At 44.9% G+C, this 15,771-nt stretch overlaps 3 protein-coding genes across 4 annotated transcripts in view; all 3 read right to left on the bottom strand.

The window, feature by feature from the left end:
• Positions 1-1,663, bottom strand: part of LOC109511908 (calcium/calmodulin-dependent protein kinase type II delta chain-like) — a 2,725-nt gene extending 1,062 nt beyond the window's left edge. Inside the window, exons 1-3 of one of the 2 annotated variants that reach the window (XM_019863287.1) lie at positions 1,438-1,663; positions 1,156-1,231; positions 986-1,080 (exon numbers count right to left, since the gene is read on the bottom strand). In XM_019863287.1, the coding sequence (XP_019718846.1) occupies positions 986-1,080; positions 1,156-1,231; positions 1,438-1,543 (277 nt within the window). In that variant the 5' untranslated portion in view covers positions 1,544-1,663. The remainder of the gene's footprint in view (positions 1-985; positions 1,081-1,155; positions 1,232-1,437) is intronic. The other variant, XM_019863286.1, reaches the window with a different exon arrangement.
• An 848-nt stretch (positions 1,664-2,511) lies between these two features.
• Positions 2,512-7,526, bottom strand: arsj (arylsulfatase family, member J). Its single transcript, XM_019863209.1, has 3 exons — positions 7,408-7,526; positions 4,610-5,636; positions 2,512-3,884 (listed from the first exon to the last, which is right to left on the bottom strand). Exons 1-3 carry the CDS (start codon positions 7,524-7,526, stop codon positions 3,555-3,557), a joined length of 1,476 nt encoding a protein of 491 aa, XP_019718768.1. The 3' UTR covers positions 2,512-3,554.
• A 4,487-nt stretch (positions 7,527-12,013) lies between these two features.
• On the bottom strand, positions 12,014-15,628 carry LOC109511907 (FH1/FH2 domain-containing protein 1). Its single transcript, XM_019863285.1, has 9 exons — positions 14,631-15,628; positions 14,422-14,562; positions 13,642-13,824; positions 13,429-13,548; positions 13,183-13,344; positions 12,853-13,103; positions 12,583-12,790; positions 12,393-12,501; positions 12,014-12,317 (listed from the first exon to the last, which is right to left on the bottom strand). Exons 1-9 carry the CDS (start codon positions 15,090-15,092, stop codon positions 12,280-12,282), a joined length of 1,674 nt encoding a protein of 557 aa, XP_019718844.1. The 5' UTR covers positions 15,093-15,628; the 3' UTR covers positions 12,014-12,279.
• Positions 15,629-15,771: the final 143 nt, after the last annotated feature.

Below are 15,771 nucleotides of genomic sequence, written 5' to 3'. Positions count from 1 at the left end.
AACAGGCCACGCTCAGCCTTTTAGCGCAGAGCAACTTCCCGGAGTCTTCACGGAGACTTCAGGGTTGTCTACCGCTGACGAAGCTTCTGTGAGAGAAGCGAAACGTCCTTTTTTGTTTTTTTGTTTTGTTTTTTACCCACAAGTACAGATGACGACTGACAGAACCCTTTCTACGATGGAACTTTCCTGTACGACTGAGAGCCTCCACAAGCTTATTGCAGAATTGAATTTATTCTTCTGTTAATTGATTTTTTTTTTTCAGAACACTACATTTAACACTCACGATCACACCGAGGGACAATTTAGAGCATTCAATCACCCTCCAATGCATTTTTTTGGAATGTGGGAATTAAACTGGAGTACCCGGAGAAACCCCACGCAGGCACTGGGAGAACATGCAAACACCACACAGTAAGGGCGCAGCCAGGAATGGAACCGCTGACCTCTGCACCGTGAGGCCGATGTGCTAACCAGTCAACAACCGTGAGAAAATATGATGGAAGTTATTTCAGGAATTTAAATAGATTAATGAAGTAATTAATTACATAAATTGCAGAAATAGGAGCAATGATGTGATGTACAGCACATCCACACATTCATACACTCAGACACACACACAAATAAATACTACTACTACTACAACTACTACGACTAATCAATAGCGCAGAAATATTTTGCACGATGAGATAGATGTGCTAACCAGCTCATCGCCCACTGCGTCTCCTCTATTGAAACATTAAAGATTTTTTTAATTACAATATTGCAACTTTATTTTCCTATGATTATGACTTTTAAAAAATGATTATAACATTACAAATTTTTATTGCAGCTTTCTTCATTTAAAAAAATATATATTTTCAAACCCCAAGTTTTTATTGCAGTATTCTGACTTTATTGTCCTTCGATTACTTTTGTTTTTTTTTTTTAATCCACCTTTCTAATCATAGCAATCGTTGTTTATTGCCATAAAAATATAGTCGGTTACCATTCTCCAGTAAGAAGCGATGGAATTCCATGCTGCGCACCAGGATGCCCAGGCTTTCCGGCTCGAAGCTCGTGAGACCCGGATCGCTCATTTCCCTGCGACAGAATTCCAGACAGACCATGAACGAGCCCGATGAATTGGAGCAAGTCGAGTGACTGAATTGAACTGACTTGTAAGAGTCGTAGTCTGCCATGACGATGGCCGTCAGCAGCTTCTTCGTGACTTCAATGATCTCCTGCTGGTGAGCTAACAGACCCATTTGGAAAGACACGTCACGCGCGTCATCGAAACAGTGAAACGTTGCAGCGTTCTTCTGGCTAGTGACAAATCGGAGAATACTGACGCCTCGTTTCAGCATTTGTTCCACATAATATGGTTTTAAATTTGCAACATTTGAAAAGCGTTTTATGGATAGCAGTGCTGCTTGCTAATCCCGCGAGTCACCGATTTACCTCGGACGGCATCGGGTTCGCTGCTGTTCTGGGCCCACTGAACAGTCACTTCGGTGCTCAGAATTCCCTCCAGGGAGAGCAGAAGCAGCAAAAAATGGAAAAGCATTCTCCCTCGATCAAACGTTGTCTCACAATTTCAAGAGCAATTTGTCGTCGAGAAAGCCAAAAGCCCTGTTGTCTTTGCTTGGATGCTTGCAGAGAGTCTGTTGGTTTTGAAGTGCCCCTTTGGAGTCCTGATGGACTTACTCTGTTGGTTTTGAAGTGCCCTTTTGGAGCCCTGATGGACTTTCATTTGTAAATACAGAATTGTGTGTGGATCTAAAACGAGGCCTGTTGCTCTCCATTTAACTGCAACTTGCTTTTTCCTTGCTAAATTTTTACTTTATTGTCGTTCTTACTTTATTCTCGTTCGTAGTACAGAGCCCCTGAGATGATATGGAATAAATACAAAAAAAAATTATTTGCGTTCCCTCGCAAATATTGCAAGAGAATGCAATTTTTTTTAATTATTGTTTTTTCTATGTTGCAATTCCTTTTAATGCAATTTTCCTCCGAGTACTCCGACTTTATTTTCAAAACCTTTGCATGACGTACCCCCATTTTCCATAATATTATTTTATAATGTAGCATTTCAACTTTTTATTTTGTAGTATTTCCACACTGTTATTTTGCCTTCTCATTCACACTTTTTTTTTTCTTCTCGTAATATTCCAAGTCGACAGTGAGTTACGGGGAAAATGCTTCACAATATGAGTGCAGAGGTCAGGCAGGATATGGGAGGGCCGGGCCGGATTCCACACGCTGTAAGCCGAGCACTCTCAGATGTTGCGTCCACTGAGAAGGACAAGAAGAAGAAAAAGAAGAAGAAGAAGCCCGCTTTCCCATCCATCCCCTTTTTCCTCTTTGCATTGAAAAGCGAAACACAGCCAGCCGGCGAAAGCGCGCCAGCTGGCCGCATTTCACCGTGCCCCACCTGTCAAATTCCAGATGGTCTGAGAAAAAGGAAATCAATGGGAAAGTAAGGCGGAATGAGAAGCATTCGCGGCCTGAGCAATAGCGCGAGGAATGCAGGAGTTCAGAACCGGAGAACTGAGTTTATTTTGTTGGCTGTTTTGCATTTGAGACATCCCGAGACCAGTCGGCAAGTACAAACATAGTTGAAGAAAAGAAAAAAAAAAAAAAAACTAAAACTAAAACTAAAACTATTGCATTTGAAAGCCTACAATGTGGTGGATGTGTTTGGATATGACAGTAGTATTTTTACTCCCCTGTAAGCGTCACAGTTTTACAAAAGTATTTATGTAACATTATTATGTTTTTCATATGACTATCCTATCTTCGTAACAAACGTTTTCCTTTTTTGGAGGGGGGGGTGTGATTTCAAGACATTCCTGTCATCTTTTATCGTATTCTGATGTTACCAGTTTTTTTTTTTGTAATATAACGTAGCCTTTTTCGTCACAACTTTACATATAACACAGCTTTATTCTTGCAAACTTGTTACTTTTTTCCCAAATAGTAACTAATGTGATTTTTGGAACGCGAGGTGTTTTTTTTTGGGGCGGGGGGGATATTCCAACTCTGCCCTTTTTTCTTGGATTGTCATGCCATTTTTTTTTTTTTTTTGGTAATATTCCGACTATATTTCTGTAACTTTTTTGATGGCGTTCTCTGACATTATCGAACTTTCTTGATACATGATAACATGACGTGTTTTTTGTCAATATATTCTGTCTTGATCCTACTGGCATGAAGCCATTTTTTTTTTTTTTTGCTTGTGAATTTACGACTTTGCTCATGCAACATTCGGACTTATTTCATAAGTAACTTTTTTGGAGAAAAGTGACTTTTTCACAGTATATTCCGACTTGGTCTCTTTGCAATATTCTGACTTCAACCTCATGCCATTACTTTTTTCTCCCTTTTTTTTTTTGTCATCGTAACATGAAACTATTATTCTTAATCTCACAACATTATTCTTGGTGCATTCTAAGATGAACTGGTCTGACGGGGCCCACAAGTTTCTCATGTTCCCCCCTCGTGGTTGTAATTCCGCAACGGGAAGTCCCGAGTGATCCCTGAGAAACATTCCGTCTTCCACGAAGACGCCCGGCCTGCTACTTTTGAATTTTTCTGTTCCAGCCCCCTCTGCTACTCAGATGGTTAGTCAACAGGTGGTCGTATCTGTCCCCGATCTCGTCCTTGTACCAGGGCCCCCACACGCCATCGTTGTACTGCGGGTTGGAGCGCAGGTCTTTGGCCGGGTAGTGCACTCGCACCGCCGTCTTGTTGTACTGCACGAGCCGCATGAGCATCTTCTTGACCACGTGTGGGTAGCGCTGCGACAAATCCACCCGCTCGTAGGGGTCTGAGGTAATATTGAACAGCCACAGGGACTTGCCGCGGTCCCAGCGGACACGTTCGCTGTGCCAGCGCAGAGTCAGCCGCTGGGCGGAGAAACAGAGGTGGGAGTAAGTTGCGGGGTGTAATCTTTCAAGCTTTCAAGCAAGTTACATGTTACTGTGCCCCTCCCCCCCAAAAAAAAAATCGAGACATGTCTCTCCCAGTTAACAGCCAGCCAACTCTACACTCTCATTTGCTGGCACCCAAGTCACTCACCAGACTAGACCCCGCCCTTTGAAGCAACGTCACGTATATGACAGTTTTGAATGTGAGGGTGGCGACACGAAGTGGAAAAAAAATAATAATACATGATTCCCCCATATATATATATATATATATATATATATGCTTTAAAAATTCTTTTAAAAGTCTTATGTTTTTGAAACTACCGAAAACTAACGAGAAACATTGCAGAAATGTCCTTTTTTTTTTGTCTTTGTCAGTGAATATCATTCATGAGCATTTTGGGGTTCATTTTAAACGGATCTTCAGCCATACAGAAGAAGGAAGGTCAAACAGTTGTTTGAGAATTGTAAATTACTCTGGTTCACACAATTAAAATAATCATAATAATAATAATAAAACTAATAAAAACGAAACCACAACAAAGCACTGTCGAAAAAAGACAAACTCATAAAAACGTCAAATAAAACCAATGAAAACAAAATGAATTTCAAAAACAAAAAAGCAACTATCATGAAAAATAGCTGCTCCACTATGATCACCCTGGTCCAACTCGAGTCAATTCATGCGACGAAAGTAACCCCACCTGCGTGTTGAAGGTCTGAGGGGGCACCCAGTCGCTGTAACCGGGCACCCCCGTCAGCAGCTTCCAGTGGCCCACGCGCAGCGCCGCCTGCACGGCCGTGTTCCACAAGCCGTAGCCGGCTTTCCACGAACCGTTTTTGGCCTTCACGTAAATGGGGTCGATGTTGTGGAGGATGTCCTGGCGGGGCGAGGGGAGCCCTTCGCTGATGGCTTCCCAGACGTCGTAGCCGTCCAGGTTGAGGTCCTCGTCCAGAGTCCCTTCGCCCAACGTGACCAGCGTGGGGAACCAGTCACTGATATGCACCAGCGAGCGACACTCGGTGCCTTTCTTGGCCAACAGGGGGCTGTGGACGAAACCCACCGCTCGGATGCCCCCCTCCCACAGCGTGGCCTTGCTCCCCCGGAGGGGCCAGTTGCTCCCGCCGACCAGCGGTTGCCCCCCGTTGTCCGAGGAGTACACGATGACCGTGTTGTCGTAGTAATGGTAGCGTTTCAACGCCAGGGTCAGGTTGCGTACGGCTTCGTCCAGGCAGGAGACCATGGCTGCGTATTTGCGACGGTGAGGGTTCACGATCCCCTTGTAGCGCTCCAGGTAGCGAGACGGAACCTGAAGCGGGGAATGCACCGCCTGATAGGCTAAGTAGAGGAATAAGGGCTTGCTGGGGTTGTGATTGGCTAAGATCCCGACGGCCTTCTGCGTGTACATCAGCGTGGAGTACAAGCCGCGGTCCTGCTCCCACGCGGCTTCTTCGCCCTCGTGCAAGTCGTAGCCGCACATGCCGGGCCCCTCGCACTTGTAGTGGCTGTAGTAGTCGCCGCTTCCCAGGAGCGAGCCGAAGAAGCTGTCGAAGCCGCGCCGGGTGGGCAGGCAGCCGCGTTTGTAGAAACCCAGGTGCCACTTGCCCACCATGTGCGTGGAGTAGCCGGCCTGCTTCAACTTTTGCGGCAGAGTGACGTTGTCCAGGGGGAGGCAGCTGGGCTGGGTGGCTCGGATGATGGAGTGCTGGAGGCCCGTGTGGATCTGGTACCTGCAAAACAAAACCAGCGCAAGCTAGTCAAAACAAATTTGGTGCAGGTTTGTGCTCTGTGTTGCGAGCAAAAAACCATTTACATTGACTTAAGACAACTTCACAACATCCAACCTCCATCAGTTCACGTGGTTCCCTCGCAGAGAAAGTACACATACAGCCTTTGTTGTTTTGTGCTTGCATTTTCAGCTTTTTTGTGCAGTTATTTTATTTGATTTTTATTTTTATATAACTATAGGTCTCGAAACTGCGGATACAGAGAAGAAGCAGGTTAACATAACCTTCGTAGCGGTGATGTGGCAGCAGTAAATATTGGTGTACAGATGACGACTGACAGAACCCTTTCTACTCTTACCACAGTGATAATAGTTTGTGATTTTTCATTGTAGTTACTTTAGATTTCGTTTTGACTTTTTAAATTCAGTTAGTTTTAATTAGTCTATAAAGCAGGTATTGGTTCTTGTGTTTTCGAAAACGTGTTTTAGCTTAGGTTTTGTTTGTTTTAGCGTTAATTGCAGTTTTTCTTGAAGGGACAGCATGTAATAATTTGTTGAGATTTCATTGTCCCTTACTTCAAAAACCCACTATCAATTTCAATAATATGAAAAAAAAAAAAAACATGTTCAATCACATCAACGGAATAAAAAAAATGTAAATTGTATGTGACGTAATCGCTAATTGTATTCCATAGGGCGCCCTCTACAGACCCTGCCATATTGCGCCAACATCTTCCTGCTACGGATACCTACTGGAGACAAATTTAGCGACCGTCGTTCTACAAAAGAATGTTTAGAGCAAGCGTAAAACATCTTTGCAAGGTTTCTGATATTTAAGAACAAAGTAGAGGGCGTTTGGGGAACGCATTGTGGATATGCTCTGCGAAAATCTACTGGTAGGCTTGCAGAGTATGGTCTCTCTGAGGCACCGTAGTGCGCGTGCTTCAAAAACACGCGCTTCAAAATTAGGTCGTTGCATTCCATTAGTTCACCACAAGATGGCACTAAATCATACGCACTGTACCTTTAATGAATACGATACAGTACAATACAATACAATATATGCTGATTGAGTATGCTTTGAGTGCAAGATATATATTGTTAAAGCACTAAATCATACGCACTGTACCTTTAATGAATACAATACAGTACAATACAATACAATACATGCTGATTGAGTATGCTTTGAGTGCAAGATGTATATTTTTTAAAAAGTATTGTAAATATTGTGTATCAAAGGAAACCAAGACTCTCAAAAATTGTTCAACCTTCCATTTTCTGGACGAATGGACAGCAATCGTGAAATAAATGCAATACATTTAGAACGAAATCCTGAAACCTGTTACATATTGACAAACAAAAACGAAGATCAATTTTTGCTAGAATTATTGTAGTTATTAGCACTTAAGTTACGTAAGTTGTAGATTCAATTGCATTTAAAATAACGAAAACAATTTTTTCTTTTCGTTTCATTAATGAAAAGGGTTTTTAGTTTTTTTTTCATTCATAAAACCTTGTCTTTTGCATTGTTGAAACTGGCTCAACTATAAATTAAATTACATTCTGTAACTGTTATGGGATGTCGTACATCGTTTTCTTCCCAAATATGACATATGAGTAAAATTAACCAAACATAAATGTTGCAACTGTGCAGTGCTGTACAATTGTTTTCTTCCAATATAGCGTGACAGGGAAAAATGCGATTATCTGGTCTGGTTGACAGGAAGGCTGCAGCAGTGTTTAAATGCGAACGATTCCACGTGTTCGCGGCGTACCTGCCGGTCATGAGCTGGCTCCTGGACGGGCTGCAGAGCGGTTGCACGAAGTGGAAGCCCAAGGTGGGCGACACGATGAAGCCGAAGAGCAAACCGAGCGGAAGCCACCAAATCAACATTTTGCTGCCGCCCCGCTTGCAATCAGTCCTCTAACGACGCCTCGCCATCGTGTTCACTCATCCGCTCTTCCGTTCGCTGCCTCATTGCACGCTTCGGCGTGAACGCGTCCTACGGCCAAAGGCAAATGACTTGCACGCGCATAATTCTGTAGCAGGTCCACGCCAGATGGCTTCCACCGTGGGAGGAAAAAAAAAAAACAAAAACTGTCCATGTTCACGCTCGCCGAGCAAACCACTACGAGGCGCCCCCCGGGTACGTGGGCGGGTCCTTCGGCGAAAAGAAAAGAGAGAGCGAGCGAGAGAGCCACGCAGCTTGATGGTAAAAGTGACAGCATATCAGACGCGCTCGCCAGCCGGTCCGTAAGACATGGAACAAAGTTACGCATCCGTCACTACAGTGGACTGGACAGCACAACGAGCGTCCAAGTTGTTCTTCAGTATCACTACAGCTGACAGCTGTTCAAAAGTCGTTTTCCTCTGTAGGTACTTTCCATACTGTCATCGGTCGTATCCCGCTGTCATGTGAAAGTACCTGGAGCATCGCCTTTTCCTTACATCATGGGCAAGCCCTGTCCTGTCGCTTTCATGAACCCAAACACATTCCACATGTAGCAGCACCTTGCAAAAAAAAATTTTCTCCCCTTGCGATCCCAGAATGCCGCGCGCCTTAAGTGCTCATTTCACAAACGTCCCGGTTTATCATGAAGAGAAACACGCCAGCTGTTTTCCCACCCCCACCGCATGGGTCCAAATTCAACAAAGACCGTCTTGTGTTGGCCCTAAACAACACCCGCAGTATGACACCATCAACACAACTACTACTGTACTTTTCTTTGACCCTACGTCTTATTTAGGGGTATACTGATATAATGAAGATTTTTGGAAATGTACTGTCATCTTATCATAACAAGCGCAACTTGGGTGGACTTTGCAGAGGTATAATTTTAACCACCGCAACTTTTGGAAGATTTTTTTTGGAGGGTTCCTAATTACGGAAGCGTATTGCTGCCACACAAGGTAAAAAAAAAACAAAAACCTACAAACTTATCATGTAAAAACGTGATACTTAACACATAAAAACGGGGACATTATCACTTTGAAACGTGAAAATTTACATGTAAAAGTGTGATACTTTCATGTAAAAATTTGGAAATTAACATTGAAAAACGTGAAGATCATTGCGTAAAAACGTGACTAATCACGTAAAAGCCTGTCACGTTGAAACAAAATGGATAATGCGATTTTAGATTTTCGGGTTAGTGCCGTTGCATTCGGACATATCGTACGGAAGCACCCGCCTCTGCCTCCTGCTGCTGGATGGGACCAAGGTTGCAACAGAAGTTGGGGAGTCCTCCGCGAGGCCAAGCAGTACATTTTGTACTTTACACGATACGATTGACGTTTTAATGTTAATTTTCACGTTTTTACATGGTATCACATTTTTACATGGTAAGTATCACATTTTTACATAAAATAATAAGAATAAGAACACCTTTAGTCATCTCACAATGGAGAAATTCCCAATTTACAGCAGCGAAGTTATGAAAGGAAGAAAGTAGAAGAACAAAAGTATAGGAGCTGCTGTAAAGGCAGTCACTCTCGCGGCACCCTCTTGAAGTCATAATAACATAACAAAATAATACAGCACGTTACATGATAAGCTTTCACATTTTTGCATGATCAATTTTTTATTCCTGGTGTGGCAGGAATACGCTTCCATACCAAATAAACCGTGAAAGCCACAGGCTCTTTTCCCAAATAGGCACGTTTGGTGTGATCATGCTAACGAAATAGCTAGCTCGGTAACTAATACAACGACAGTCAACAAAATCTCTAATCTCATTGCAGCCCCTTTTACTTTTACACTGGCTGTGAAATCCATCTTTACACCACCTTTCCCCCATATCTCTGTTCTATATGGCACAGCTTGAAGGCATGACATCGACCTGGCAATCTACTGCAATTTTCTTTCCAAAGTTGGTTTCTGCCTGCGTGTCATGCCAGTTCTGCCGTTTACAAAGGGTGAGTCGTTTTCCATCGCTTTGGCTTTCCTTTATGTAATCATACAGCTTTTAACAGTTTGTCAATTAAAAAAAAAAAAAAAAACATCACCAGCATCCTTAAATGGCGCGACCTGTTCTGTCATCATGTGTGTTAGCATTGAGCTGCGGCCGCGGAGTACAGAAAGCCCACAGTTGACAAGCTTGTGGTATACCGACTTGCTGTATATATATCGACTGAGTTGATTCTAAACGTGTGACGGCGCACACTGACTTTCTTTCACCAAACATGAGCCTAGTCTAAAAAGGGCTTTTTCTCTGCCCGTTCGCCGCCACCTCCTCCTCCTCACTCCTGCCCCCTCATTGGCTGCACAGCGCTGCACATGACTGTGAACATAGCACCAGATGGAACACACTGACAGCTCTGCTACACAGTCGACCCCCAGGGCCGAAACGTTCACACTCTGCTGAAAAATGCACTCCACATTAAAGTTAAGTACAAACTGTACGCGAATAAATGTTTGGAAAAACAAGACTTATAATCTTCTTTTTGTAAGCTTATGTTCAAAACAAGACTGATAATTTTCTTTTGTAAGCTTATGTTAAATTATTAATTATTTTCATTTTATATTTGAGCATTATATTCCTTTATGTTATAGTTACCTAAATTATATTCTGTTTAATAATTGTTGAAACGTTCTTCTGTTGCTTGCGTCTGATTGGCTGAAGAGAAGCAGGAAGTGTTTTCGTTACCGGAAAAAGTTGTGTTATCGAACGTCCTGGGCTGCAGGCGTCTTTTTTTTCCCCCTTTTAATAAAACTGCATTTAAAGGATTCCATCTCTCCTTTTGCCGTTTGTAAAGTAGAGCTATTCGCTAAAAAAAAAAAAAAAACAACGAACCCCTCAACTTACATTTTTAATCGTTTTTGTATTCAGTCAGCCATTTGACTACTGCTAATAGACATCGCTGTAGACATTTCCCACTGTTGTAGTTTTGGAAAATCTGTATAGTCTGAGAAAAGTTAGCTAAGAAAGTGACGACAATCAGGGTAGTTACTTTGGACTAATGTAATCAAATAATAATATTGCAATTGAGTTTCATTTGCAAAATGGTAAGACAAAATATGCTCGAAAATGTTTTCAAATTGTTCCGTCTCCATCCCATGAGATGAAATGTGATCGTAAAACGGTTGCTCCTTCTCCAAGCGGCAAACGAAGGAGTCATCTTATTTCATATCGTTCCGGTTCTGCCACATCTAATATGGCGGTGACGTCGACGTCCAACTGGAGGCTCAAGGCGGAGTCTGAGGTAAAAGTGATATTACGTGTGACAGTCGTCTGGCCACAAGGCGGCGCCAGCCCTTTGATTTTATTATACTTAACAGGCTGTCTTTTTTTTCGTTGTCAGCGACAAACGTAAACTCACCTTTTCCACTTTGTGTCTGGGTGAAGACCAAGAAAACTTCTTAGACAAATGGCCCGTGGCTCCAACACGAACACATTCTTGGCTCTTGAGGCGATCGTAAAACGAGGGTATAGTAACGTCTTTGAGAACACATTATTCAAGAGAAGTCGTTCCTTTTTTTTCTGCAGCGTTTCCAAACAAGACGCAGTGCTTCGCTGCTTCAAAGAGTAAAGCGTCAATTCGACGTAGAGAATAAATCAGATGGTGCTTTCCATTCACGAACTCACTCACTGTGTGGCTGTCCACTGACTGACAGTGTAATGTTTTGTTTTGTTTTGTTTTGTTTTGTTTTGTTTTGTTTTGTTTTGTTTTGTTTTGTTTTGTTTGTCCAGTCAAAGCAACAATGATGCCTGTTTACGCCTACAAATCTACATTTTGAGATTGTTCTTGAGATTTTATTGTATTTTTTTGATCACACCTGAAGGCACCTGTACAGCTTGTTTGGTATGTGCTTTTGTACTTGAATGAAAATTAGACAATGATTTGAAGTTATTTTACACAATGTCAAACAAAATAGATAGATTCACGAGATTTTTTTGGTAAATTTTGGAAATATTGGTTTTGTTTTTAAAATGCTTTTTTTTTTTTTGCAAATGTTTTTGTTTATATTTTTTTACTCAAATCTCTTTGTCTGATTGTAAAATAAAGGCAAATTTCTCACCGTAGTGACGTTCCTATCAAAGGCAATGCATTGACACTGAAAAGAAGTCATAACTTGTTCAATTCTTGACTGAATTTCATGAGTTCAACTTTTTTTTCCCTTGTAATCGTAGTCCACACCCACGGAATACACCCACTGCCTTTTCATCTCATTTTTGCAATGGATGAAATGTTTAATATTGATCATCACGGTACTAGGTAGCATCTGGAAACACGAGTCGCCTATCATGTACTTCGGTATGGCTAATTTTATATTGTGTCAATCGCAAAGGTCACCTTGACCTTGATCAACATAACACCGCATGCGGTCGCACCAAAAGAACACAGACAGGAGCATTTTCTGCCTCCTTGCTTGTAAATGTCAAACAACAAAGCTTTATTTGAAAGGAGGAATAAAACATGAACAAAAGTTGCGGAATGCGACTAAAATTATGTTTATAAATGATCGTGAAAGAACAATCATTGATGGAAATGGCACTTAATAGTTCAGAAAAGTCATTTTTCTTCTGTTTATCATCAAGTCAGTTTGTCGACTAAAGCAAAAAAAAAAAACAACAACAAAAAAGGCCACACACACGGTTATGCGACCACTTTTACTACACATGTGACAAACTGTATTCGCTTTTTATCAGCAGGCTTCCCGCTTGAATTTTGTCAAGACTGGACCTGGACCGGGTACAAAAAAAAAGAAGGATTTATTCCTTCGGGAGAAAAATAAAAGACTTTCGAATGAAGCCTCACCTCGCACGTTTGACATCCTCCTGCGGCGCAGAGGCAGAGTCACATCCGGCCTGGGGGTGGACTCGGACGTTCTCAGCACCTCCTCCAGCGTGCAATGTTGCTGGCTTTCCTAGCCAACCGAAACAGAGCCAGTGAGCCACCGCTTGTTGGACTAACCCCCCCCCAGCTAAGGCGCGTCATTTTGCTGTACCGTTGTCTGAGATGGCTGACATTTGGCCCCTCTGGTTGGAGTGTTCGAAACCGGGCTTCTCGCGGCGCGCTCTTTCTGAAGGAGGACCGTCTGCCAAGCGGCCCGGAACTCCAGAGAGAAGTCACTGATGGTTTTACAGAAATCCTCGGCTCTGGTTTCTCGCGCCATTGCTCTGGAGTAGCCCAGGAACAGAAGGAAGGAGTGGAACCTGGAAAAATGCGCTTTGCTTTCAGACGCACCGTCAATAGAAGGCTCCGTCTTCAAACCAACCTGTTGATAACCCGACGGTGTACGGCTCTCAGGACCTTGGTCCTGCCCTGACACTCTTCCAGAAGATTTGGCAGCTTGTGACGAAGTGTGCCGCCGAGCCCCGGGCTTTCCCCTCCACCGACAAGTCGTCTCTTCTCCCCTTTTGCCCATTTTAAATCGTCCGCTTTATCCAAAACCTTCAACTGCTCCCATGATCTCTTGGACAGGGCCTCAAGGCGGTCCAGGTTGGCGAGGACCAGGGAGTAGTCGCACTGTAAATACACGGGACCAGTTGAACCGCGTTTGAACTTTCGACGGTGGAATTTGTTTCGAGAGAGCACGCGACGGCACCTTGCCGGCTTTGCTCACAGTCGTCATGTCCGAGTAAAGGTCCGAGGATCGCGGGTAGAGCTGCAGGAGAAGCACGCAGACGTGATGGAGCAGAGGTTGGCGAGAACGCGTGTCCCGCACTTGAGAGAGCTTGCCCAGGTAGCTCAACTCGAAACCGCGGGCCTGCGGCGCAACGGACGGCGGTGAACAACCGGTGGAGGGAACACGCGCGGGTTTGCCGCCTGCCATCGCAACGATCACACTCACCTTACATCCGTTGAGAAAGTTACCGATGGCCAGCACCGTCGCAAGAACATGTCTGAAGGTCTGGCTGGCGACCAGCTGCTCCATGGCCTGCTTCAGGTAGAAGAGAGGCTTGGCGATTTCCTAACAAACGGTGAGGGGGGGGGTGGGCAACGTGGTCATTCACGGAGACAAAAGAACCCTCGAGTCGAGTCCGATAACGTGGTCGGCACTCACCTGCTCGAAGGAGTCGTAATCCAACACGAAGGCCCACAGCCGAAGTCTGGAGTCCAGGTGAGGGATCTCCCCCAAAGCCAGTAAGCAGAGCTCGGCCGGGGCGAGACGGGAGTTCGGATTCTGGGCCTTGGCCTCCTTGATCAGACTTAGCTCCTCCTCCGTTGGGATCAGCGTCCGAAGTCGCTGCAAGGCAGAGCAAAGCCTAAAACCAAACGACTGTCATGTTCCTGTTCCTGGCCGTGCCAGCAGGTGGCAGACTGAGCAGACTTGCTGTTTGCACACCTGCCGCCAATCTTGCAATTAAGGAACTCTGTATTTCAGGACCCACAAACTGTCAGCTGCTTGTCGGAGGCTTGTTTTGCCTTGCTGCTTTCCTTGCTCAGAGACCTTTACTATAGGCCTTGTTGTTTTCACTATTGGTATGTCGGTAGCATTGGATTTGTAAGTATGGTTTTTGTTTTTGTGAATTGGCGTTTGCTTGCGTTTATTAGATTCTTTGTTTTTCGTTTGTAGTCTTGGGTTTGTTTTCCTTCCTTGCCTTTTGCGCAAGCGCGAGTGATGGGACGATGATACCTCAAAGAGTGTATTGACCCACTTCACAAACTGTGTCAGCACTGTATTGACACCGTGTTGGTCACCCAATAGTGACCCCTGCAATAGTTATAAAAATCATTGTCTGGAGTCTACAATTTTTGGGATCCAAAACATGATTCAGTTCGACAGAAACGTGACAACGACGGCATCGGGAGTCCGTGAAGAACCGAACGAGCGCCCCCGCACCTGGATGTCCTCGCGGTCCAGGACGGTGCCGTCCATGCTGTAAATTGCAGGCGGGAGGAGGTGCAGGGGAGGCAGGCCGCTCAGGGTGATGGTGACGTTGTTACTCCTCTTCATCCCCAACACTGAGACTGAGGCTTGTTTCTGGTTTGCAAGCGAGACGCTCAGCAGGAACGCGGCTGGAGTTCATACTTACCGGCGACGACTCTTACCCGCTGGCCACAAGCGAGACTCAAGCAAGCGCTCTTGCCCTTCCATTCGAACAGGAACTCCAGTCGCGCCGTATCCAAATGGACCGGCTCCAGTTTGGTCCAGATGGTCTGCGTCCCGAAGCGAGTCTTCCTGGGAAGCGGGGCCACATTCTGCAGTGCCCGCCAGTGGAGCTTCAGGGTGCCGCTTTTAGCCGAAGCGCTCTTTGGGGAGCCCGTGAAGATTCGGGGGTCGAGAGGAGGGGGTGGCGGAGGTGCTGAGACCCCGCGGAATCCTTCCTTGCTCGAGTCGCTTCCCGAGTTGCTCGCTTCCCCTTCTGCGGCGTCTGCGTCCACGTCTTCCTCATCCCAGAGGTCCGTGAAGTCCAAGGCGTTAAGGCAGAGACGAGTGGCAGGTTGGAGGGGCCAGGCTTGGTCAAAGTCAACCATCGGGGGGGTCTCTTTGCTTTGCTGCGACTCCTTCATGATGTGGCGCGCGTTTCCTTCACCACATTGAGGTGGTCGCTTCTTCTCTGAAGGATACTCCAAACTTCAAAATTTTAATCGGAACCCAGACAAAGTCCACCGGTTTGATCCAGCAAGTCTCGCGCCCGCCACTGATGGGGAAACATCAGGCCACTTGGACGTCCTCCTTCTGAGAGACAGCCCGTGCGTCGCTGGAGTTTATTTGAGCTGCGCCCTTTCCCTTCATTTCCTTATCGGGCATTTTATCGGGCAATTGCCGCTTGCGCACACACACCAACCGCTCCGGGATCGACGCTGTCCGCAGCCTCATTCGTCCAACCTTTGCAAACAACAAAATACGAAGACACGTCGCTCTGATCGACACTCATCTTGGTGTTCACTTGCAGTCAATTGCATTTCAGGTCAGAAGAAGTAGCAAGAAAAGGCACGGACGTGATCTGGCGCCGTTCTCCGGGGACATTTGCATGGTTGACTTGCAGACTTAATGAGGTTGCCGCCCTTCATCACACTTGATCTCGCTTGCTCGCGAGCTCTCAGGGGACACGCAGAGCCAAAATTGCAGTTATGGCCGAGCGCTCGGATTTGCAGTTGCATCTTGACAAACGCGTAGAATCACTCATGGGCTTGGGGATGTTAGCCTTTGCCGCATGTCGCATGTTTTTATTCAAATACAAAACAA

Source organism: Hippocampus comes, unplaced genomic scaffold, assembly GCF_001891065.2.
Source record: "Hippocampus comes isolate QL1 unplaced genomic scaffold, H_comes_QL1_v1.1 scaffold18, whole genome shotgun sequence".
In the NCBI taxonomy this organism is placed as follows: domain Eukaryota; kingdom Metazoa; phylum Chordata; class Actinopteri; order Syngnathiformes; family Syngnathidae; genus Hippocampus; species Hippocampus comes.
This window is presented reverse-complemented; position numbering and strand designations above follow the sequence as displayed.

Excerpts from the sequence above, each read along its gene's own strand:
- arsj (XM_019863209.1), bottom strand. The coding sequence starts at position 7,526 with ATGTTGATTTGGTGGCTTCCGCTCGGTTTGCTCTTCGGCTTCATCGTG. Across the intron at positions 5,637-7,407 it reads AGCCAGCTCATGACCGGCAG|GTACCAGATCCACACGGGCC; the intron begins GTACGCCGCGAA and ends TTTGTTTTGCAG. Across the intron at positions 3,885-4,609 it reads CTCAGACCTTCAACACGCAG|CGGCTGACTCTGCGCTGGCA; the intron begins GTGGGGTTACTT and ends TTCTCCGCCCAG.
- LOC109511907 (XM_019863285.1), bottom strand. The coding sequence starts at position 15,092 with ATGAAGGAGTCGCAGCAAAGCAAAGAGACCCCCCCGATGGTTGACTTT. Across the intron at positions 13,825-14,421 it reads TGGACCGCGAGGACATCCAG|CGACTTCGGACGCTGATCCC; the intron begins GTGCGGGGGCGC and ends TCTGCCTTGCAG. Across the intron at positions 12,502-12,582 it reads GTCAGCCATCTCAGACAACG|GAAAGCCAGCAACATTGCAC; the intron begins GTACAGCAAAAT and ends TCGGTTGGCTAG.